The 26,293-nt window shown below is 42.8% G+C and overlaps 1 protein-coding gene across 5 annotated transcripts in view; it reads right to left on the bottom strand.

The window, feature by feature from the left end:
* Window positions 1-5,663, bottom strand: part of Sec24b (SEC24 homolog B, COPII coat complex component) — a 78,484-nt gene extending 72,821 nt beyond the window's left edge. Inside the window, exon 1 of one of the 5 annotated variants that reach the window (XM_021645084.2) lies at window positions 5,124-5,663. In XM_021645084.2, coding sequence (XP_021500759.1) covers window positions 5,124-5,223 — 100 coding nt within the window. In that variant the 5' untranslated portion in view covers window positions 5,224-5,663. The remainder of the gene's footprint in view (window positions 1-5,123) is intronic. The other 4 variants (XM_021645090.2, XM_060392694.1, XM_021645099.2 and 1 more) reach the window with 4 other exon arrangements.
* Window positions 5,664-26,293: the final 20,630 nt, after the last annotated feature.

The following is a 26,293-nucleotide window of genomic DNA, read 5'->3' as shown; positions in this document are numbered from 1 at the left end:
TAAGTAAAAAATAAAAACATCTTTTTGGAAAGTTATTTTAAAAGAGGAAGTTAACTGAAATATTGCTAGGGACAGTGAATATGGCTCACAAACAACAACAACAACAAGACAAAACAAAACAAAACAATAGCTATAAACTCAGAAACCTGAGAGGTATGTAAAAGGCCCAGCAAATAATTAAAACCATACATTATAATAACTAACAATTTATCATCATCACAGATAGATGTCTGCATATATGCAGAACAAAGTCTTTAAGATCTTTGAGACTGCTAGTCAGCAGCTTAGCAGGAAACAAATTCTGTATTGAGAGTCCATGGAGGCTGGAGAGAGAAGCGCTCTCCCGAGGACCTAAGCTTCTGGGCAGCCAGACATGCTGCAGTAATCAGAAAGAACTTAGCTGCATGGGCTGGGGACATCTGCATCGGTCTTAAGTTCTGTGTGTACTTCAGAGCTGACAGGTCTCCTAGAGCCCACAGCCAGAGAGTATTTCCAAGTCAACAGTCTGTCTACCTTTCCAAAAGAAAGTCTAATAATTCCCACTGTTTAGCCTCTTTGAATCATTAACAATTGAAAGGCTAAGCCACTAGTATTATCATTCTGGGAAAGGGAAGTGGTATGCTGTTAAATCTGGGTTGTGTCCCCGTCACTTTCAGGTCAAGTTAGTTGGGAATCACTTTGGAGTTTTACCATTATCAGGCTATTATTTCACTTAGCAGTGCATCTTTGATGACTCTGCTCTTTTGGAGGAAATGTCAAAAAGCAAAGCTAAGCTGGACGTGGTGGCACATGCCTTTAATCCCAGCACTTGGGAGGTACAGGCAAGCAGATCTCTGTGAGTTTAAGGCCAGCCTGGTCTACAGAACAAGTTCCAGGCCAGCCAGGATTATACAGGAAAACCCTATCTAAATGAAATGAAAAACAGTCAACTAATACTTCATATGCAAATGCAAATTAATTCTGTAAATCCATGCTACTCCGAATGAAAATCTAGAGAAAGGTAGCTCCAAAGTGAATAGAATTCACAGATGCAATGACATCAATTCTTTCTTCAAGTAAATGATGGCCTAGCAGTTAACCTTAGAAAAGCAGTAAACTCGATAGTAAAGCCTCATTTCTATCTATTCTCTGCTCCTCGGTGTCGACGCTTCATAACTAGGTCAGATAGTGAGTGCCTGTATCTGAGCTTAAGGGAGTGGAGGCAGGAAAATCAGGAGTTCAAGGCCAGTGTGGCAACTACTTGGAGTGTGTGATAGAACACTGAACTCTAGTGCTAACTGGCCTCGGTCAGCAAGTCTTTAGTAAACACCGTAACTGCCCAGCACTGTTTGCAGCACTAAGGACACTGTGCCTCTCTCACCAATCTTCCGCAGGCATTGGTGGAAAGTTCACCTGCCTCATCTTTCTGGATCTTGATTTCACCTGTAAAATCAGGGAACTGGACAAGGTACTTTCAGACAGTGCTCCAGAACCAACTAGACCTCCACCTCGGTTTAATATTTTATAGAAAATCAAATCTGTCTTTAAAACACCTTCTGTTTCTTTTCTTTTTTTTTTTTAATTATTTTATGTGAATGGTTATTTTGTCTACACATATGTCTGTCTGGTACCCTCAGAAGCCAGAAGAGGGCATTGGAAATCCCGGAACTTGAATTACAGACAGTTCTGAGCCATACTGTGGGCACAGGAATCGAACCCCAGTCCTACAGAAAAGCAGGTAGTGCTCTTAGCTGCTGAGCCATTATCTCTCCAGCCTCCATTTGCTGTTTCTTATAAAAGTACTGACTCTGAAGAATTGAGGGAGTAGCTGTGTGGGTTTCTTCCCTTCCTAAGCAGTTCTCCAGTGGACAGCGTCTCAATTCAACTCTGTGATTCCTACCTCATGTAAGAGTCAGATCTCGTAGGCATGGCTCCGTACCACTACACTGTCCCCACTAGAGAGGACAATCACATTAGCAGGTTGCTACAACGCTCCTTTAAGTGATAGGTAAGTCATCAGTTCCTACTACGTGCCCCTTGATACTATAAGGAAGTGTGGCAACACACCCCATGATCTGAAAGTGGAAGCAAGAGAACCAGCAGGCTGGTGGGAGGCCCTGGGAGGCAAAAAGATAGCCTGCGTTCAAAATCATCCTCAGCTCCAGGAGACCCTGCTCAAGCAAAAACAAGCAAACTGACATTTCAAAGGAATAGAACTGAATTCCATCTCCAACAAAGAGAAAAAAGTTAATAAATAGCCATGCCTCAAGGGGGTGCACACAAGCAAAGCCTTGGGGGACAGGGGGCCTCCAAAGCGTGCTGGCCAAACCAGACTTTCTCTGCCCAGGGGCTACCAGGTAGGGACTGAAAGGTCAAATCCTCAGCTCACCAGTCCCATCCTGAGGTTACCCAGGGGCCCCACCTTGTCACTTCATTATACTAGTAAAAATTTCACACAGAGCTGATGGTCACTGTAACAAAAAGACATCCCTATCACTCTCAGAATTCCAAGAGTTTTAGCTCCACGCAGTCAGGACCTGATACTACTCACAGTGTGCCAAGGTTATGAAGAAAATGATCTCATTCTGTGGTGTTTTTATTGTCATTGGTTTGTTTCTCCATGTTATTTTATATTCATACTTCTGCTCTACTCTTTTGTATTATTATTACCATGGCTGGAATTCCAGAGATCCAGTAAAAACCAAAGCGGTTTCTGGCCCTAACAAAAACTGAAATTATTGCTTAATCTTCATGATTATTTTCTCTAAAACTGAGAAACAAAACAAAATCAGATTTGATCTGTTCATCTCTTTGGTCAAGTTAATCCCTTCCACAAAACAAAACCAACCCTGACTCTAGTTCTTTATTTCCAAAAGCCTTAGCATGACATTTTAAGACCTTTCTGACACCTGGCCTCTTCTCCCAACCCCTTCCAACTTCTTCCCCTAGCCTTTCCCTTCCACCCAGTTCCCTTTGCTCTTATCCACCGCTTTCAGTTTCCACACTGTTTCCTGCACTTTCTAAGTGTACACTTCCAGATTTATTCATGATGTAACTTCTTCCTAGACACATACAGCTCTTCCTTCTCCTCCCACCACTACCTACCAAATCACTCAAGACCAGCCAGGACCAATTTGAATGTCGCCAAAATACAATTCAGGGCAGAAGGGATTCTGTTTCATCTACTATTCTAACTTTGAATACCCATCTGGTAGCCAAGCAACAGATGGTAAATGACTGTTAAGACTTTACATGCAGAGTAAGTATAAAAAGAAATCAAGCACCATTTACACCAGGCATCAAGACATGGATTTTTTCTTACAAATTTAACATCTATGTGGCTGAGCAAATACCCTGGCCCCTTTGTGTTGTTTTAAAACTTATTAAGGCTAATATAAAAATGACACTTGAAAGTCAAGGACACCATCCTTGAATTTGGGCTTATAATGTTCTAACTGGGACCTGTTTCTAAATTACGAATTTCTGGTTGCTTCCCACACAAAGATGTCTTAAAAAAATAAAAACGGAAAAACAAAAACAAAGCCTCATTAGCATTTACAAGAAGCCAACCTGAGTTGGATTTCCAAAACCCATGCTAGAAAGAACCAACTCCCAGAGGTTGTCCTCTGACCTCCACGTGCAACCTGGGGCACATTTATACACAGGCACACAAAACAGACAAGTGTGTTATTTAAAAACTGTTCATAAATTATGCTTTCACTTATGTTAAGGATAAGTATGATACCATCAATAACACTGTTCACCTGCAAAATCTCTTTATAATGACTATAAGAGGCATGAAATAATTGATAAATAAGGCTGACATAGGAATCTTAAGACTAAACTGGAAGCTGTGGGTGGTGGCACACGCCTGTAATCCCAGCACTCTGGAAGGCTGAGGCAGGTGGATCTTTATGAGTTCAAGGCCAGCCTGGTCTACAAAATGAGTACAGGACCAAGGCTACTCGGAGAAACTCTGTCTCAAATAAACACACAAAAAGACTAAACTGTCATATATATTTTTTTAAATTGTGAGTAAAAATTCCACCTGATTCTCAGGGTGTTATGATAAATTTCATGATTGAAAAGCATTACCAGTTTTCAAAAGTTCCAACTGTTGGTTAAAATATGATAAAGCCTAGTAAATTTTGATTAGCACACAGGGTAAACTAGGTCAAAGATTTGATGAGTCCTAGGGTGGTTTTGTTCTTTGGCATAGGGCAGAAGGGTTTTCTTAGCTTTGATTACTTTGGGAGGGTCTCATCTGCCACACTGCCAGGTCTCTAAAGAGCGCCCCTCCCTCAGGACTATCTAGGAACATTCCAGATCGCCACAGCAGGCATGCTAGAGTAAGATCATTTCTCAGCAGAAACTCCTGCATGCTCGGAGCATATGACCTCAGTATGAAAACCACATTCCTGTTGCCCTACGCAGGCCTTGCCTCAAAACAGGGCCAAGCAACGCTGGCACGTTCTTCTGTATCTTCAAGTAGAGCTAGGGATAGGGGATCTAAAGGTGTTCGTTCCGATGCTTCTGACACCTGCTCTCCCTCTACAAGCAAACTCCAAAGGCTTGAGCAGCAAGCGCGGTGGCAAACCACAACAGATCCCGAGGCCGAAGTGGGTCGGGGTTACAGCTGCAAGTCTGCAGCCTATTTACACCCTTTTGTCTACAAACTTGAGTGCAAACTAAGTTCCCTTCCAGGCAACGTGGCTCGCTGGGCCTTCAAAAAAAAAAAAAAATCAAAGCGACGTTCCCGAGGCCGGAAGGATGCGAGCCACCAGGTACCAAGGCTGCTGCACCAAGCCCTCCATAGACCACGCACTCTGCGGCTCCGGCTTCCAGGGGTCGCCCGGGGCAACCGGCTAGCGCCCAGGGCGGAGGAGACGGTCGAGCCAGGAATCGACCCCTAACCTACGGCCTCCGACCGCGCGGGAAGGCCGGCCTGGGTCGCAGTAGGGCGGCAGCCCCGCCCTGCCGTCCCCTCGGCCGCTCCCCTCGCCTCAGCGCGGCTTCCGGGCTCCACCGCGGCCTCGGGGCCCCACCGCGGCCTCCCCGGCCCGGCCCCGGCCGCCCCGAGCCCCGGCGCAGGCCGCCCGCCCGCCTAGGCCCCGCGCCGCGCCCCGGCCTCCCTCCCGCCTCACCGTTCTGCTGCGGCGGCATCAGGCCAGAGGCTGCTCCGCCGAGCTTGGGCGGCATCCGGGCGCCGGCGGCCGGGTGAGGGGACCCGGCGGGGGCCGACATGACGGCGCGGCTGGCGGCGGCGGCTCCGCGGCGGGAGATGGGCGGAGGGAAGGAAGGCGGGGCCGCGGAGGAAGAGGAAGAGGAAGGAACGCGGCCGCGTCACAGGCCGAGTCACTCAGGACCGCGGCCCGGGCACCCACGCTCCGCCGCGCCACCGCACTCGCGCGGACCCCCGGCCCGGCCCTCCCGCGCCAGCGCCCCCTGCAGGCCGGAGCTGCGCGACCACCGCCCCGCGCAGGCCGAGCTGCGGCGCCGCCGAAGGGGAAGGCGCCGGCCCTGGAGCTGCAGCTACCTTGGATGGAGGAGCCTGCGCCCTGCAGGGCTGGAGGATGGTGCGAAGCTGTAGGGTGAGGTCCGGAGCTCTGGGTCACGCCAATCCCAGCCCACCCTCTTATCCGTCCTCGGAAGAGGAAGCCGATTTGTTATTAATTCTTGCAACACCCTCCCCCCCTTCCCCCTTCCCCCCCCCCCCCCGCCAAATTCCCAAATTAAACAGCTCGGTTAAGCCCAATGTTTATTGGAAATGTGTAATTCCCAAGCAAAGAGAAAACATTTCTCTGTGACAGATTCTCAATAACAATGGTAGTATGAAAACTTTTAACCAGTGGCTTTAAATAGCACGGGGAAAAGGAAGGCACAAGCCTAATAGGAGGAGAGCTTGAAGACAAACTTTATATTTCCTTCCCTCCATCCCCTTCCCCCCACCCGACCCCAAGGGTTGGCTCCGCCTATTTGGAAAAGCTGTGGCATCCAGAGGCCAGCTTGCTTTGACCACCTTAGTGAAATCTTTGAATCAATCTCCCTACTGCACCCAGCATGTTGACTGGCAGTCAAGAACTGCATTATCCAGGCCTTTGAGCTTCTTGGTCCCAAGTAGGCCACCATCACGCTGTAGTGGGAGTGCAAACTCTCAGGAACATTTGGATTCAGCGTTAGGTCTAGTAGGATGACATTTCCGGAGCGATGGAATCCTATTTACAGGAAGGTTATGCAAACCTTAAAGCTTCTTGGTTCCAGAACAACACAAAGCCTTCCTTTAGTTGGTGGCATGAATTAGCGACGGGTACCCTATTGCACCACACTACAAATAGAGATTTTTAGTAGCTGGAGTTCTGAGATTTAACTCAGAGTTCTAACTCGCCTTAGAGTTCTGAGATTTCCAACTACATTATTGTAGAGGAATTTTAATTCAAAACATGTCTGCTCTAGTGAGAGACCACATCCAAAGACCTAGGTCTGTGTGATCCAGCTGGAATACAGACACATCTTTAATCACATGAGTTAGAGGCAAGCAGATCGCTGATTTCAAGGTCAGCCTGGTATACAGCAAGTTTTCAATAAAGAAAAGATTAGATCCAGACTTAGTGGTACACACCTTTAATCCCAACCTTTAGGAGACAGAGGCCTGCAGATCTCTGAGTTCTATTCAGGCAGTTCAGTCAAGTCAGTGAGTTGAGAGACAGTGCAGTGGAGTTCCGTTCTTGGCAGTTCAGTTTGTGCAATTCAGAGGCAGTTTTTACACTGCCTCTGAAAAGTTGTACAGAGACAGGTTGCAGAGAGAACAAGCTAGACACAGGTAAAGACAGAAGGAGACAAAGTTATTATGAGGCCAAGCAGAGCAATTCAGAGAGAAGCTAAGAGAAGCCAGTTTGAATCAGTCAGCTTGGGGAGGAGTCTGAGCCAGAACAGCTGAGTTGAACCAGCCAGCCAGAGCTCAGGAAGAATTAGAAAGGGTGAGTTTATTGAGCAGTAAGTCTCAGAGGCTGAAAACATTGTGGGCCTAGATTAGATTGCAGAAAGGCTAGAAGCTTGCAGGACTAGGCCTAAGTTAGCAGATGGAGGCAGTAAGCCTCCAAGAGGATAATTAAAATTGCTTTAATACATTATGCTCTCTATTCATATATATCCTGGCATTTTTTCAGCTTCTTCACAGAAACCCAGTCCTCCTGACATCCTTACTTCATCAAGGAGGTCACAAAGTCCAGTCCTTGCCAGGAGTCCTTTGACTTTTGATTAAGGCTGACAGTATGTGAGGAAGGGAATAGTAGGCAATTGGCTTTCTTCCTTTGGAATGTGTTCTCCTGATGTAAACACATTTTAATCAGGTGTAAGGATATGAAATGAGTAATGCTGTCTCTTAAGGGAAGATTCCTTACAAAAACTGAGATGTTACATTTTCATAGGTTTTTGATTATGTGTTGTGTCAGGTCCAAAGGAAACTCCAATTCCCCAAACTACAAAAGTCAGTCCAAAACCCAGAAATGCACTCAACCTAGATGCTAAGGAGGATTTCTGTCAGTTAGATAAAACCTCAAGTTCCTTAGGAACTTGTGAAACTGGTCCCCTCTATCAAAAGGAATTGTTCCCCTTACCTCTGGCAGAAGGTTCCTATGGCTACCTGTGGTGCCTATTAGCATATCAAAGGTCATGCTGGTCTCCAACATCCCTCTGTAACACAAGCATCTGATACATTTCAAAGTCTACCCTATCCCTTCTCATATCCTCCCCCGACCCTAAACTCCCTCCAGCTCACAGGCTTCCTTCCCCACAGCTACTCACTGTCCTTATAACCCTGCTATTCTTGCCATGTCCCCCCCCCTCGTCCTCACTCACTTCGCGTTCTCTCACTCACTGCTCTAACGCTGTTCCTGCTTCTCTCTTCATGTGTTCTCTATTCTCTATCTCCTGCCATTCTCCCCTGTCTGGTAAATAGTCCTGGCCATGTGCAGTCTGCTGGCCATGTTTGTTCTACTTCTTTCTGTCTCTGTTCTGAAGTCTTCCAGGTGCCTCTGGCTCTTACCCCCACCTCATATCTACAGTAAAAGCCTTCACCTTAATCATACCCTGGAGCAGCATATTGTCAGTTTATACAGGTTGGGCTTTTGCGGGGAGGGAGGAGTTATTGTTTGTTTGTTTTACTTGTGAGACAAGTTCTCCCTAAGTAGTCCCAGACTGGCTTTATACTTCAGATCCTCCTGCCTCAGGACAGCTACTCACAGCTCTTCACAATCTGTTATACCAGGTATCCATTAATTTGCCATAGTACTCTTCTAGCATGTTTATGGCAGTACTCAGGACTTGCTGCAGCAAATAGTATATAACAGTGACCCTTGAGCAGATCAGGTATTTTAAGATGAAGGAATTGAGGAAATGATTGGTGCAGGAAGAACTCCCCAACCTTCCCCTGAAGCAGATCATAAGACTGCATGTGCCTTTGGCATAGTAGCACCCTCATCCCTGAGGACAGGAATGCTTATATGATTTATCATGTTTTCCCAAACCTTCTGAGCTCCCTCAAACCCTGTTTTAAAACACAGTTAACCCTTTCTTCAAAAATTTCAAATGCTTTATGAAAGCCCCAGAGTCATGTAAATTTTTTAAAAGTTTGTACTTGAGTCTTTTGGTATAGGGACTCCAGCCAGGAGCTTAATAGACTTTAGGGACTCTCTCCGGTGGGGGGTGGAGGGGGTAGGGGGAGGGAAATCATGAGCCTGTAATTATTAGAACCAGAGAGAAAGCAAAAACATGTTCAGCTTCAGTACCTCCAATTCACTGCAAGCAATCTTGGGTTAGTTCACATTGCTCCTCATGAAGCTGCGCTAATTACAATGTCCTATTTCGCCTGTCCATGGATTTTCAGGTTTATGTAATTAGTTTGTGAGGCCGGCGAGGTAGCTCAGTCTGCAAATGCACTTGCATTACAAGCTTGAGGACCTCAATTGGAGCCTCTAACTGCAGATGGTTACCTCTCTTTCCTCTCCTCTAAGTCCAATTCCCCTGTCTCAACCCTAACTGTAGCAGGCCACCTGTTCTGCCTGCCATCTGATCTACCCCCATCTCCAGCAAAGCAAGCAGATCTTATCCTCTAACCTTCTTCCCCACTCATCCTGTTAGCCCAGCCCATGGCCCGGGAATCTGCCAGTCAAGCCTGCCAGAGAAGCAAAGAGGCCAGAGAAGCAGGCTTCAGAGCTTCCCTCTCCCTCTTCCCCTCCAAATCCAACCACCCCTGTCTCATCCTTAGGTCTGTAGCAGACTGCCTGTTGTGGCTTCTCTGTTCCCATTCCTGGGGGACTAACCAAGCAAGTCCTAAAGGAAAACCTTGCTTTCCTCACTCCTGTGGACCCCCTTAGCCACACCCACATCCCATCCCCATTCTTAAATGTCAGCTCCTAATACCTAGAAACACATTTTACCCAGAACCTCCAGTGGCCACACAAGCAGAATCCCCAAAAAAATTCCTCACCAGGCGATACACAGCCAATACACACTCTTAAGAACCAGAGACAGCAACCAAGGAAAGAAGAACAGAAACCAAGAAACAAAACACCCACCCAACAAAGACAAGACCAGCACCTAAAATTACAATCATCCCATACCCAGATGTTAAGATGCCAGCATAAAAACACAATAATAGCCAGGAAAATATGTCTTCAGAAGAGCAGTAGGCCCTGAGAATTGCAACACAGGTGAAGAGAAAGAAAGAAAGAAAGAAAGAAAGAAAGAAAGAAAGAAAGAAAGAAAGAAAGAAAGAAGGAGAGAAAGAAGGAAAGAAAGAAAGAGAAAGAGAGAGAGAGAGAGAAAGAAAACAAAATAGATGTTTTGAATATGATAAAAAGACCTTAAAGAGGAAATGATTAAAGCCCTTAAAGAAATCTATGAAAACACAAACAGTGGAAGGAAATGAATAAAACAGTTTAACGACTGACAGTATAAATAGAATCAATAAAGAAAACCCAAACTGAGGGAAGTCTGTAAAATTTAGGAACTTGAACCTCAGAGGCAAGAGTCCTCAAAAGAATACAGGAGATGCAAGAGAGAATTTCAGGCACTGAGACATGATAGAAAAAAAAAAGGAGGGGGGATAAGCCTCTGGCAAAGAAAATGTTAAATCTAAAAAGTCCAGGCATAAAAATTCTGGAATACTATGAAAATGCCAAACCTAAAAATAATTGGAGTAGAAGAAAGAGAAGAAGAAAAATTTTCTAACCTAATGAATGAGATACCTATCAAGGTCCAAGAAGCATATAGAGCACCAAATTGATTGGACCAGTAAAGAAAGTCCCCTCAGCACAAAATAATCAAAAGAGCAAATTGCAGGACACACAGAGAATATTAAAAGCTGAAAGGAGAAAAGACTTATTAGAATAATGTCTGACTTCTCAAAGAGACTCTAAAAGTAAGAAGTGTCTGAACAGATGTGATATATTCTCTAAGAGACCACAGATGCCATCCCAGAAAACTACCTAACTAACCCTTTAATCACAGTAAATGGAGGAAGTAAGACATGCCATGATGAATCCAAATGTAAGCAATCTCTGTCTACAAATCCAGCCTCACAGAAGAGCTAGAAGAAAAGCTCTGATCTAAAGACATTTAACACACCCAGGAAAATACATCCAACAAATAATCCAACAAATAAATAATTCTAGACCAGTAAATCAAAAAAGGTGAGACACACACACCGCCATCACCACCACCACCACCACAACAACAAAATAACAAGAATCAACAAACACTGCTCATTGATATCTCTCAACAGCAATGGTCTCAACTCCCCCCAGTAAGAAGACATAAACTAACAGAATGGATACAAAAAAATACCCAGGATCCATCCTTCCACCATAGCTAAGAAACACACCTTAACATCAAGGATTGACATCACCAGAGTAGAAAGGATGGAAAAAGATAACCCAATTAGATGGACATAAGAAGCAAGCTGGTGTAGACATTTTAGTATCAGACAAAATAGATTTTAAATCAAAACTGAGCAGAAGAGATAGAAAAAGACACCGTTTACTCATCAAAGGAAAAGTCCACCAAGAAGACATTGCAAAGTTTTTGTTTGTTTGTTTTGGTTTTTCGAGACAGGGTTTCTTAGTGTAGCTCTTACTGTCCTGGAGCTCACTCTGTAGACCAGGCTGGCCTTGAACTCACAGAGATCCGCCTGCCTCTGCCTCTGCCTCTGCCTCCCAAGTGCTGGGATTAAAGCTGTGTGTCACTACTGCCTGACGACATTGCAATTTTTAACATCTATGCAGCAAACACAAGGGCACCCAAGTTCATAGAAGAAAAACTACCACAACTTAAATCACATATGACCCTCACACACTGACATTGGGAAATTTAAATATCTACTCGCCAACAGACAGGTCATCCAGACAAAAACTAAAAAGGAAAATGCTGGGTCTAACTGACAGTATAAACCAAATGACCTAACAAGAATTTACAGACCATTTCACCCAAACACAAAGAATGTACCTTCTTCTCAGCACCTCGTGAAATTTTCTGTGAAACTGACCATATACTCCAAAACAAAACAACAGATAGAAGAGAGTTGAAATAACATCCTGCATCTTATCTGACCACTATGGATTAAAGCTGTATATCATTGCACTACTGAATGAAAGATGTGTCAAGACATAAAAAAGAAAAAAATTTAAAACTTTCTATAATTCAATGAAAATGAATGCACAGCATACCCAAACTAATAGGACAAAATGAAGGCAGTTCTAAGAGGCAAGCTCATAGCACTAAATGCCTACATTAAAATAAAACAAAACCTCACACTAGTAACTTAACAGCATAATTAAAAGTTCTAGAATAAAAAGAAGAAATAACACCCAAAAGGAGTACACAGCAAGAAATAGTCAAACTTAGGTCTGAAATCAATAAGCTAGAAGCAAACACAACAAAACCACTACAGGGAATCAATGAGAGATCTGGTTTTTTGAGAAAATCAATAAGACTGGCAAACTCTTATTCAAATTATCTAAAAAACAAAAAGAGAAGATAAAAATTAGCAAAATTAGAGATGAAGGGGGACATAACGATGGGCATGGAGGAAATCCAGAGAATCACACAGACTTACTTTAAAAAACCTGTATTCCTCCTAAGTGGAAAGTCTAAAAGAAATGGATAATTTTCCTTACACATACCACCTACCAAAGTTAAATAAAGATCGGAAAAATGATTTAAACAGACCCATGGCCCCTACTGAATTAGACATAGTTATTAAACCTTTCCCAACCAAAAAAAGAAGAAAAAGAAGAAGAAGAAGAAGAAGAAGAAGAAGAAGAAGAAGAAGAAGAAGACGAAGAAGAAGAAGAAGTTGTTTTTCAGGACCAGATAGTTTTAGCACAGAATTTTATCAGACTTTGGAAGAAAAGTTAATACTTCCCAAATTATTCCACAAAATAGAAAGAGAAGGAACATTGTCCAATTCATTTCACAGGACCACAAGTATCCTGGTACCCAAACCACATAAAGACTCAACAGAAGAGGAAATTACAGGGTATATTCTCTATGGACATAGATGCAAAAATTCTCAATAACACACTTGCAAAATGAATCTAAGAACACATCAAAAAGATCATCCACCATGATCAAGTAGACTTTATCCCAGAGGGGTAGAGATAGTTCAACAAATGTAAATCAATAAATGAAATCCACTAATGAAATAAACTGAAAGAAAAAAAAAAACACATGATCATCTCATTATCTCAACACAGCTTTATGATAAATGTCCTGGAGAGATTAGGGATACAAGGGACATACCTCAGCATAATGGAGTCAGATTACAGCAAGCAAGCCCATAGCCAACCTCAACTTAAGTGGGAAGAAATCAAAGGAATGTCATTAAAATCAGGAACAAGAAAAGATTGTCTAATATAGTGCTTGAAGTCTTAGTTAGAGCAATAAGACAACTGGAGTAGATCAAGGGGATACAAATTAGAAAGGGAGAAATCAAAATATCATTATTTGTACATGTTATAATAGTATACATAAATTACTCTAACATTTCCACAGCTGATAAACACTTTCAGCAAAGTATCTGGATACAAAGGTAACTCACAAAAATCAATAGCTTTCTTATATACAAATGACAAATAGCACCAAATATTACAAGGTATTTTGGAGTAACTCTAATTAAGCAAGTGAAAGACTTATATGATAATCACTTAAGACACTGAAGAAAGAAATTGAAGAAGACAGAAGATGGAAAGATCACCCATGCTCCTTGACTGGTAGGACTAACATAGTAAAAATGGCCGTCCTACCAAAAGCAAGCTACAGATTCAGTGCAGCCAAACCCCATCCAAGTTCCAGCATGGTTCATCACAGATCTTGAAATGACAATTTTCACCTTCAAATGGAGATATAAAAACCCAGGATAGCTAGCTGTGCTGAATAGTTTTGTGTGATCTTGGCACACACTGAAGTCTTCAGAGAGGAGGGAACCTCAATTAAAAAAAAAAATGTCTCCCTAAGATATCACTATAGGCAAGCCTGTGAGGCATTTTTTTTTTTTAATTAATGATTGATTGATGGGGAGGGTCCTGCTCATTTTGGGTGCTGCCACGCCTGGGCGAATGGTCCTGGTTTTTATAAGAATGCAGGCTGATCAAGCCAAGGTGAGCAAGCTAGTAAGCAGCACCCCTCTATGGCCATTGCATCAATTCCTGCTCCCAAGTTCCTGACCTGACTTGCTTCAGTGATGAACAGTGCTGTGGAGGTCAAATAAACCCTTTCCTACCCAAGTTGCTTTGGTCATGGTGTTTTATCACAGCTATAATAACTTTAGTTAAGACACTAACACAGTCCTGCATAATAAAAGAACTGGTGGGGATATCATCACCCCCAACCTCAAATTGCACTATAGGTCTATAATAATAAAAACAGCATGATATTGGCATAAAAACAGACATGTTGATCAAAAGAATCAAAATGAAGACCCAGACATAAGTCCAACCCCTGATATTTTATAACAAAGCCAAAAATACACACGGGGGCGGGGGGGACAGCATCTTCAGCAAATGGTGCTATGCAAACTAGATGGGCTACATGAAGAAGAATTCAAATAGATCTGTACGTATCACCCCCATGCAAAATTCACCCACATAAAATCACATACACTGAACCTGACGGAAGAGCAAAGAGCAAATAGCCTTGAACTCAACAGTACTGGAAAAAGGTTTTCTGAAGAGAACACTGTTAGCATAGGCACTAAGATCAGCTGTTAATAAATAGGATCTCATGAAACCAAAAAGTTTCAGCATGGCAAAGGAAACCATTATTTGGACAAGGAGGCAGCCCACAGGATGAGAAAAGTGTTTTACCAACTGCATATCCAATAGAAGACTAATATGCAAAATATGTAAAAACTCATAAAAGCTAAATATCAAAACCCCCAAATGACCCAATTTAACAACAACAACAACAAAAATGGGTTACAGCTCTAACCAGAATTCTCAAAAGAGAAAACGCAAATGGCTATGAAACACTTCAATGCTCAGCATTCTTGGTTATCAGGGAATTACAAATCAAACCTATCTTGAGATTTCATTTTACACTCATCAGAATGGCTAAGGTCAGTAGAAACAAGTCACAGCTCATGCTGCCACAGATATGGAGTAAGAGGAACAGTCATACATTACTGGCAGGACTGCAAACTTGCACAGCCACTATGGAAATCAGTGCGGTAGTTTCTCAGGAAGGTGGAAGTCGACCTACCTTAAGATCCAACTATACCACTCATGGGCACATACCTAAAGGAGGCTTCATCCTACCACAAAGACACTTGCTCAACTATGCCCACAGCTGCCCTATTTATAACAGGCAAAAGTTGGAAACAATGCAGATGTTTCTCAATGTATGGATGGATAAAGAAAATGTGGTCTGTTTACATGTGGTATATTAGTGAGCAGTTAGAAGTAATGGCATCATGATATTTGCAGGTAAATGGGTGGAACTAGAAAAACAATCATCTTGAATGAGATATGCAAAACCCAGAAAGAGAAATATGGTATGTATTTGCTTTATATGGATATTACTGTTGTTAAGTTAGTGAGAATCAAGCTACCTCCCAGAGAACCACAGAGGTTAGGTATGGAGGAAAGAACTTGGAGGCAGATAGATCTCCTTAGAAAAGGGAAATAGAATAGATAGTTATGGATGGATGCAGGGCTGGAACTGGAGGAGTAAGTGGGAAGGGGAGGGAGGGAAGGGATGAGGGAGGTAACATAGGAAAAGACAGCTAAAATTAAGGGCCAGTTGAGGGGTAATATGAAAATCTATTTCAGTAGAAGCATCCTAATATATATATATATAAAGGCAATCTAAATGAAACTAACAAATAATGGGGGAGACAGAGTCCTAGTTGGCCATGTCATGTCATCAAACAAAGCTTCCAGAATTGGGTCACACCTAATTGAGTTGTTGGCCAAAGGGGACCCATGGGAACCTCCAAACCACCCAGGATATTGCCAATAATAAAGGTGGCTGTCCACCAACTGGCAGCAAGACCCTACTGCTGAAGACAACGCCTACACAACTCAGTGATCATGAAGAAGTCCAGCCTGTGCCTACATAGAGCCTTCACCCTATGTGCTACTGTCTTTGGTACAAAAAGGTACTCTGTACGCTACCAAAGGAGAAGTGTAAACACAAACCCAGCTGCAGGCTCTTTGATCTACAATGCTGTCCTGTCTGTAAGATTTGCTAGCGCAGTCGTGGCACAAAGCTCATAAGAGTAACCAAACAGTATCTGATTTTACTTCAGGCCCACTCTGTGAACCGGAACCCAGACCCAGCATTGCTTGGGAGACCAAGAACCTGAGACTGGATAACCCAGAAACCTAGGGTAAAAGTTAAATGCTGTACAGAGACAAGGCCCTCGAAATCATCACAACCAAGGCACATACGAACACAGAGCCCGCAGCAGCATGCACAGAGCCCACACTGCTCTGTACCGGGTGGGGTCCTAGAGCTGAAAGAAGTGGACACATGCTCCCCTCCCTAACCTAGAAACTATCTCAATCGATAACCACTTGCAAATAAAGAACATAGTTTCCTCCCAGGGAGTCTCACTGGGGAATACACACTTCTCTTAAGAGTAGGCTGCACACCCAGCAGTAGATGGCCAAAAGAAAATGAATTCGGGGCATCTTTAAAAGTGTTTTGTTGTTGTTTGGTTGGTTGGTTGATTCTTTGTCTCATAACGCTGTCTTAGAGTTTTCCCATCTTTTAATTTTTTCCATCTTATTTATTTATTTGTTTGTTTGTTTTTCAAGAAAGGGTCTCACTATGTAGTTTTGGCTTCCTGAAACTCACTATGTAGACCAGGCTGCCCTCAAACTCAGAAAGATTCACCTGCTTCTGCCTCCCAAGTGCTGGGATTAAGTATGTGTGCCACCACACCCAGCCTTATTTTTCATTTTTACTTTTATTTTATTTGTATGTTTTTTTTTCTCTCTTTACCCTACAGGCTCATTGTGTATATATTATGGTTTCCAGTTTAGTTTTTATGGGATTCCTGAGTAAACATGTGGGTCTTCTGTGTCCGTATATGTTTTTATAACTTCTCTTGGGATCTTTTCCTTTTGTTTGTTTTCTCCTATTCGGATGTTAGTTTTTGCCTTATTTTATTTTATTATTATCCCTTAGAAGCCTATTTTTTTCCAATTAGAAACAGAAGGGGGGGCGCTGGAGAGATGGCTCAGAGGTTAAAAGCACTGGCTGTTCTTTCTAAAGGTCCTGAGTTCAAATCCCAGCAACCACATGATGGCTCACAAGCATCTATAATGAGATCTGGTGCCCCCATGTGAGCAGGTGTACATGAGCCAGAACACTGTAAACATTTAAAAAAAACAGAGTGGGGAGAGACAGAAAGGGGATGGATCTAGATGGGGGGCAGACTGGAATGAGTAGAGGGAAGGGAAACCATAATCAGGATATACTGTATGAAAAAAAATCCATTTTCAATAAAGGGGGAGAAAGAGAAATGGAGAGAAGAAGAGAGAGAGTAAGAGAGAGCAGAAGAGAGAGCAATAGGCATGATGGCACATGCTTGTAATCGCAGCACCCGGGAGACAGATCCTCAGGGATCACAAACCAGCCAGCTTAGCCTACTTGTCACAACCTAGGTCAGTTAGAAACTCTGTCTAAAATAAGGAGGAGGAGGAGGAGAGGATAAAAACAAACAAAAAGCACAGTGCCTGAATGTCTCTGATACTCACATGCCTGTTTACAGATGCATGCCCACTTTTACACACACACACACACACACACACACACACACACACACACACACACACGCACGCACATATGCACACACACGCATGCACACACCCATTTACTCAGTGTTCTATAGGATGACATGTACATCTTGAAGTGTCTCGAGAAGGGATTCTCCAACGAAACATCAAATCTAGTGAGTCAGAAACAGATGGAGCCTGTGTAGGATAAAATCTTGGTTGGTGATCTGATTGGACTGAGAGGTGTCTAAATGTCCTTAGTGTGTCTCTGATCTTGAGGGTCAGGGCCTACTCCTAATCGGTGGCTTGACCCACTCATGGATTCATCATTTGAGAAGACTGTTTGAATGGTTCAGTGCAACTGTGGAAGGTGGGGCCTATTTGTAGGAAGTGGGTCCTTGAGGGCCTGCTCTTACAGAGAGCATCTTGGCTCTGGTCTTTTGCTGTAAATATTTCTCCTTGCTTCTCGGCTGTCATGAGATGAACAGCTTTCCAACATTCTCTTCTTCCATGACGTTTGTGCCTTACCACAGGCCTGAAAGCAATGGTCAGCCATGAACTAAAACCTCCGAAGAACCTAAGGCAAAATTAATCTTGTTTAAGTGTTCCTGTCCACCCCCCTCCTTTTTTGACAAAGTGATGAAAACTCTAACATACTAACACTCCTATTTTGAGAACTGCTGCTTTTGAATAGCAAAATTAAGCTAAACTGGTTTGTTTATTTTTGTTTTGTGAGAGGCTCCAGGTCCTTTTTCTAAGACACCTCTTCGACTTTCTGCAAATCCATAACAAAGATATTTGGCACTAAAGTAACATGAACAACAAAAATGACAGCTCCTTGTCAATCTTAACTGTTCCACGTGCAAGGTGGCTGTAATGTTACAGCCAAGTCTATGCTGAGAGAAAAAGTGCCATTGTCTGTGTTTTCAAGTATAGGGGAAGGAGGCATAGTTCCCACTGTCGCCCTCCGTAGCCTGAGGAGAACCTAGACTTTCAGGGACCTTGACTTGGGCCAAAACAGGATTTGTAGCTTTGACACTAAACACAGAGTAACAGGATTAGCTACTTTATGAAGTGAAGTTGGATTTTTTTATCAGAGGTATTTTAATACAGTCTTAAGCCCAGAGGTTAGGAGAAGCAGATACGATCAGAAAATAGTCAGACATACTAAAGCGTGGGCACAACTCATTGTTTTGGTGAGGTTTGTTTGTTTGTTTGAGACAGAGTCTTCCTTTGTGTCTTTCTGGCCTCTCTAGGTAGAGCAGACTTGGTCTTGAACTCAGAGATTTCCCTGCCTTTTCCTTCGGATTGCTGAGAATAGTGTACCACCATGGCTGGTTCAAGGTCTTATGCATTCAGCATTGAGCTGGACCATTGCTATTTTGCTGTCCAATATTTACGTCTGAATGGAATGCTAACTCTACCCATCAGCCTTCACAGCAAGTGCTGTGAACGATGCGGGTGTTCTTGGGTTTTAGCTGATAAGATTTCCACATGGGGGTTCTTCTCCCTCCTCATGTCCCCACAATTTCCCTCTCTTCCTGTGACTCACCGTGACTGAAATTAATCCCTGCCACGTACTCAGAAGGGAAACTTTGCCGTGTAGTCAAACGAAAGAAAAATATGTGCACTTCCAGGAAATGTTCTTAGTTCTCAAACAGATCCTTTGACTATTGTTGTTGGCATGCTGTCAGTTGTCTAGTTCCATCCCACACCGTATTAGAAATAAAGGGTCATAAGACAGAGGAAGGAAATGGGGTTGGTATAGAGGTTTGCTTGCCGAGAGCATCATTCACTACACTTTGCCAGAGTAAACACAGGAAAGACAAGAGAACTGGGGAAACGGAAGAATTAAAAGTGTACAGTTGTCTGATGCAATAGCTGAAGCTGAGCAACTCTATGTATTCCACTGGGAAACTGGAGAAACAGCCCACAAGTCTCCACCATTGGAGAATTTATAGTCTGGAATTCTGAAGGGAATCGAATGAAGAATAATTTGCTAAATACACCTGGGTCTCAACCTGAGCACTCTTTGGGATAGCACAATGTGTCAAGACCAAAGCAGTTATTCATGGCACTGACCCTCAATTACAAAGAATTAAATTAGACAGAGCACACTGTCTGAGACGATAGGAAGCATTTGCAATTCCTCTCTAGCGCCTTATAAATTTGCATACAAACAGGTTAGATGTCAAAAGCTCTGTTGTTCTCCTGTCCCTATGCACAGAATAAGCACACACACACAGAGCATACACACTCCACCAAACAGAAAGGACACCCAGACTTTGAAGCTTCGGAACCCAGCCCACTATGTTCTGAGCAGCTTGTTTGGGGAAATGGCCTGATAGTCTCCATTTATTTATATATTTGAGGCAGGATCTTGTTATGTTGACCTGGCTGGTCTCAAACTTCTGAATGATTTCAAATGATCTTCCTGCCTCAAGCCTTAAGTATTTGGGAATCCAGATACAATACACAGTTGTTGGTATAATGTTCTTATGGAATGTGTACAATTTACCCTTGTTCATTCAAATGTTGATTTTTCTACCCTACTCTCTGGTTTCAATCCAGACATTGCATTGTGATGCTTATTCTGAGCATCACCTGTCTCAGGTTTGTGTAAACATGCCACCATTTGTTCTCTATATTGTCAATTAAACAACCAGCACCAATGCTGAGCAATGGAGAGAATAGGGTGGGACATCCTGGTTTGGAGAAGGAAGCAAGTGAGACAGAGGAGAATGGAGATCAGCAGGACAGGACTTGGAACCACGAGGAGGGATAAACTGGACCTAAGATATGGCTAAAAGCAAACATAATGGGTGAAATCTGAATGGTAGGAAACTATGCGGGCTTGAAGGTTTAGGATGGAGTAACTATTGCCCAGCATTGTGCTCTAGGTTAATTAAAATAATCCTAGTCTCTGTGTAGTGATTTGGGTATACAACAGGTTTAGGAATAACTGCTGCTTAACTGAAAGATAAATCACCAGTAAATATTAATAACCAGCAACACACAGCCCAGGGCACCTTCTGCTTTTTTTAAAAACTGTTCTGATATCTGATGGTTGAGACTGGGTATTACACTGTAGCCAGGGCTGGCCTCTAACTCGCTATGTAGCTCAAGCTATCTCTTGAGGAGCCCTTCTTGCCTCAGCCTCCTGGGTACTGGGATTACAAGGCCTGGGTCACCACAGTCACCTTAGAGTCCATATTTTTGGCCATCTCCCAGGTGATACTGGTGACACTGCTATTGGCCTATGGGCCTTGCTTTGGGTTGTATTGCCTGAAGTTCCCAGAAGGAAAAAAAAAAAGAGCTATACCCAAGTCACAAAGACTCTGCAAGGCCAAATGATTACACTTCTGATAATGGAGAGTTAGTTAGTAAAGCCAAATGATCTTGGTCTAACTTTAGTCCCTCTGAAAGGCATTCATTATCTACCCCTATATCTGGTCTAATATCTTTTGTTAGGTTTAGTTTTGGAGACAGGGTTTCTCTGTGTAGACTTGGCTGTCCTGGAACTCACTTCATAGACCAGGCTGGCTTGAACTCACAGAGACCCTCTGCTTGTGCTTCCCAAGTGCTAGGATCAAAGGCTTGCACTGCTTTGGCTTGGTCTAACATCCTTGTGACCGCCAAAACCTTGAAAAACCACTGGGCATGGTAGCATGTAAATCAACACTTGGGAGATCTCTGAGTTTGAGGCTGGCCTGGTCTACATAGCATGTTCCAGACATCCAGGACATATAGAGCATTATATACTATATATAATGCTCTCTCTCTCTATTAGGAAGATTCTCCGCCTTCCCAATGCTGTGACCCTTTAATACAGTTCCTCATGTTATGGTGACCCCCAACGTTAAAATCATTGTTGTTGCTACTTCATAACTGTTATGAGTCATAATGTAAATATCTGGGTTTCCGATGATCTTAGGTGGTGTCTGTGAAAAGGTCATTCGACCTATAAGAGGATTCTGACCTACTGGTTGAAACCACTGCTACAAAGAGACCCTGTTTTGAAAATGAAACAAAACAAAATAAAAAACAAAAACATACTTCACAAACCATTACCTTCCCCAATCCAATGACTAAGGATGTCACCTGAGAGCTTCCGGGATCTATAGGAAAGTTCTACTCCCCGCTCCCTCCTCGTTGCTGTGAGCTGCCTGCTCAATATCCCCACCACAGTATTTGGTGAATTCCTTGATTTATGATGTGCTTCCTTCAGTATTAATAAAACCTCATGTAACTATCTCCACAATGGAACTCTATTTTAGGTACCCACATCTTGTTACCACACCATGCTCACACATATTTGGTGGCAATGATGAACTGTCTTTCACTCCCCTTGAGAGGAGGCCTGTGCTTTTGCATCAGCGGTGGCTAGGTTGCAAGGGACTTGCTGCCATTTACACTTGAAAGTCGGCTAGGTTAGGACATGCACCTCCTGATTCTAGGGACTCTCTTTAGCAGCCATAGTGTACCCACACCTGTTAGCACTCTTTCCATTAATCCATATCCACTTTCTTTTTATTTACTTATTTATTTATGTACCTATTTTACTTTCTTATTTTATTTACTTATCGATTCACTTTACATCTCAACCATAGCCCCCTCCCTCCTCTCCTCCCAGTCCCACCTGCTTTCCCTCTTCCCCATAGCCCCTTCCCCTCCCCCTCAAAAAAAGGAGACCCCCCACACCATCCTAGCACATCAAGTCATATCAGGACTGAGCCCATCCTCTCCCACAGTGGCCTAGCAAGGCAGCCTCACGAGTAGAATGTGACTGAAAAGCATGTAAGAGAGTCCTTGTCGGAAACAGCCCCCGTTCCCCTTACTAGAGAACCCACATGAAGACCAAACTGCCCATCTGGTACATATGAGTAGGGGGCCTAGTTCCAGTCTATGCATGGTCCTTGGTTGGTGTTTCAGTCTTCACAAGGCCCCCTGGGCCCAGGTTAGTTGGCTGCGTTGGTCTTCTTGTGGAGCTCCTGTTCCCTGTGGGTCCTTCTATCCTTCCTCCCACTCTTCCACAAGGCTCTCTGAGCTCTGGCCAACTGTGTCTGGCCGTGAGTCTCAGCATCTGTTTCAGTCCGTTGCTGGGTGGAGCCTCTCAGAGGACAGCTTTGCTGGGCTCCTGTCTGCAAGCAAAGCAGAGTATCGATAATAGTGTCAGGGGCTGGCTTTCTCCCATGGTGTGGCTGTGCATCACCACTTCTTTCTTTTGCCTTAAAAACACTTCAACCACCTCCTACTGTGTTAATGGGTGCCTAGTGATTATACTAATTATTTTTTGCCGCATATTCTACTGCATTTCTGTTTGGACAATTACTTTCTCTTTGGTCAATTATCGTTTATTGTAGAAAATGATGAAATGGTTTGCTTAGGAAGCGTATCAGTTACTTTTGTAATTCAATGACCTAACTAATAAACCACAATCAAGAGCTCATGGTTTCAGGCGGATTTTAGTCCCTCTAGGCAGGGAAAGTATTTTCATATGCAGTGGATGAGAAAGCAGAACAAGGGAAATATATGTTTTATGTTTCAAAAGGCCACAGAGTAACCTACTCCTCCTGCCACCCAGGCCCCACCCCCCTAAATGCCCCACAATCTCAAGAGTAGCGTGACAAGCCAGAGACTGAACATTCAGATTTATTTTAAAAATTTTCTCTCTTTCTTTCTTTTCTTTTCTTTTTTTTTTTTTTTTTTTTTTTTTTGCGTCAAGCTTTCTCTGTGTAGCCTTGGCTGTCCTCAACTCACTTTATAGAGCAGGCTGGCCTTGAACTCACAGAGATCCTCCTACAGTATGTGCCACCGTGCCTAGCTGAGACTGAATAGTCAAAACAGGAGCCCATGGCAAATTTTAGTCTGAAGCCATACCAGGCAATTCTGTGATCTGGATGGCTTAAACTATAGAAATGTATTTCCCTGCAGCTCTGGAGGTTGTTCAGATTGGGGTGACAGCAAGGCTGAATTCTCCTTAGGCACGTCCTCTTGGCTTACACAAGAAGTAAGCCTTCTTGATGTGTCTTCAGATACTGTAAAGATAGAAAAAACAATGAAGTGAAAGAGTCCTTTTCGCCCTTTGTAGTAGTCAGGGTTCTCTAGAGGAAAAGAGCTGATAACATGAATATATATGAGATTTATTAGCTTGGCTTACAGGCTGTGGTCCAGCTAGTCTAACAATGGCTGTCTCCTGATGCAAAGCCCAAGAATCTAGCAGTTGTTCAGTCCATGAGGCTGAACGTCTCAGATGGTCTTCAGTATAGCCAAGACTGCAAGGAAGTAGGCATTAATGCCGGTGAAGGAATGGAAAGCAAGGGCTAGCAAGCAAAGAGCAAGAGCTTCCTTCTTCCTTGTCCTTTATACAGTCTGCCACAAGAAGGTGTGCCCAGAGTTAGGGTGGGCCTTTTGACCGAACTAGATCCAATTAACTAAAATCCATCACAGGTGTGCCCTTGGAATTTTTTATTTTATTTATTTATTTGGTTAATTCCAGATGTAGTCAAGTTGACAATCAAGCCAATAGACATTACACTCTTTTCTTCCTTTCTCTCTCTTTCTCTCTCTTTCTTTTTTCCTCTCTCCTTCCTTTCTTCATTTCTTTCTTTGATTCTGTCAAAAGCCCAGCTCCAGCAGTCCCAAAATGCTAAGCTCAGCCATTCATCTGGATATGTAATGATAGAGTAAGATTAGTCATTTCAAATGGGTTGTTTGATACTATGATAGACTTGTTATTACAAATTTTTAAAGTTCTCTGCTTTTATTGTCTTCTTCAGACAATTTGTCTTATTACCACTTTCCCATTTCTTTTGATTTGTCAATGATGTGGACATTAAGGTTGACATCTGTAACACTTGGGTGTTTGTTTCCTTGTAGACAGTCCCACTGTGTAGTATTTGCCAACTTAGAACTCACTATGTGACCCAGGCTGGCCTCCAGCCCTTGCCTTAGCCTCCCCAGTGCTGGGATTACTTGTAGACCATATTTTAAAGATACACTTGTATTGAGCCACAGGTTGCTAAGAAGATGCCCCAGGTCTGACTGGCACTTTACAAGACCACACTTCTCATTAGGAGATTGTCATGATACAGAGCCCTTCAGACCTGAGGGCAGCAGAGAGACAGAAAGTTATCCTCAGCTTTACATAACCTTGTCTTTCTTTTCTGTGAAAAATGCTCTTATTTTCCACCTGAAAGGGCCCGGAATGCAGCAGAGGTCCTTCGCTCTTTGTATGTGCTCTTCAGTGCCATCTGCTGGCAACAGCTTAAACTGACAAAAGATTGTTCCAGAAAGCAAAGCAAATGACCGTTAGAGTGGCTTTTTTTTTTTTTTTTTAGAAAAATTGATTCCATTTTATTTTTAAAAGATTTATTTATTATTTATACAACATTCTGCCTGTACACCAGATCTTACTATAGATGGTTATGAGCCACCATGTGGTTGCTGAGAATTGAACTCAGGACCTTTAGAATAACAGCAAGTGGTTCTTAACCTCTGAGCCCTCTCTCCAGGCCCCATTTTTTAATTTTTATTCCTCAGTAAAAGGTAAACTCAGGGCTGGAGAGATGGCTTGGTGGCTAAGAGCTCTGCTGCCCTTCCACCAGAGCTGGGGTTTGATTGAACACATCCTCACTGGTGCTTTAGGTAACACTCCCTGAAGCTCCTAACTTAGGAAGGAAGAGAAAATCCCAGCCATCTGTGACTCCAGTCTCAGGGCATCTGATACCCTCTTCTGGCTTCCAAGGGCACCATGAAGCGTGTGGTGCACACACAGACATGCAGATAAAACATCCACATGCATTAAAATATCGTAAGAAAACACAACAAAATAAATCTTACTTCTGCAAAGGAAAATGAATTCAAATTTTTTTTCTTAAAACAAAACAAAACAAAACAAAACAAAAAAACCCAAACCACCAGATTTAGAGACTCTCCCACGAGAAGCAGTACCCATCTTTGGGAGTTTATCTTACTTTCTGTGATTCATTCTCAGAGACTCCTGGGTGTGTCAAATGCATTATTTTATATATGTTAATACATCATTTACATATAACTGAAAATCAGTCTATACGCGAGAAAGCTGCAATTCAAATACTGTTCTCCCAGATAATGTACTAATAGGAGTCTCACGTGAAGAAAGGGCAGTTGCCCAGAAGACCACAGGGTCCAGAACAAATGTCTAGTCTCCAGCTGCTGCTGCTGCTGTCCATTAATAGAATTTTCTTTACCAAGTCTCAGCTGGGCATGCAAACTATGAAATTTCAAGTGTCTTGGGGAATAGCACTTTCTCTTTCTTCCTAAGTTAGGAGCTTCAAGGCATGTTACCTAGAGTAACAATGTCAAAACAAAACACCCCCCTAAACAAAACACCCCACCTCCCAGAACAACCACCCCCAAACAAAAAAAAACACCCCACACACAAGGAAAAAAAACTGATCAAGATCCACCTCACCAAACATTACTAATATCATGGTGGTTAATATAATTTTGTTTCCTTAAGAAAAGAACTAGAAAATGTTAACCTGGCTAGGTTACTAAAATACTCAACATATCTTTTTAAAACGAGCTTTTAAAAATTAAATTGAGATTTCTAAAATTAAACAAATTCTAAAAATAATTTTTAAAGTTCTTTTACAGAAAGAGCAACATTTGAGGCCCTAGCATGCAAGGACTTAATGTTATTTGGTTTTTGAGAGAGGGTCTCTTTGTGTAGTTGTGGCTGGTCTGAAATTTGTTATGTAGATAAAGCTGGGCTTGAGATGTCTCTGCCTGCGGAGGGGTAGGATAAAGACACCAGTCAACAAACTCACTTAAAAATTAGCTTTAAAAGCAGAGAAAAGAAACTTAAATTCTTATGCCTGGTGGTGTAAAAATGTCTGTGAGCCTTCACTGCCATCTAGTGGACAGATAAATTCTGACTTGAAACTTTTGCGGGGAAAGGGAAATTGATCTGAAACATGTGGACTATAAAAACCAAATAGGTAAAAATAGTTTACTTTCAGCTAACAATTATAATATTGTAATGGTAATCGTGG

Source organism: Meriones unguiculatus, chromosome 10 (genome assembly GCF_030254825.1).
Source record: "Meriones unguiculatus strain TT.TT164.6M chromosome 10, Bangor_MerUng_6.1, whole genome shotgun sequence".
NCBI lineage: Eukaryota > Metazoa > Chordata > Mammalia > Rodentia > Muridae > Meriones > Meriones unguiculatus.
The sequence above is the reverse complement of the archived record's forward strand: the minus strand, read 5'-3'. Positions and strand labels throughout refer to the sequence as shown.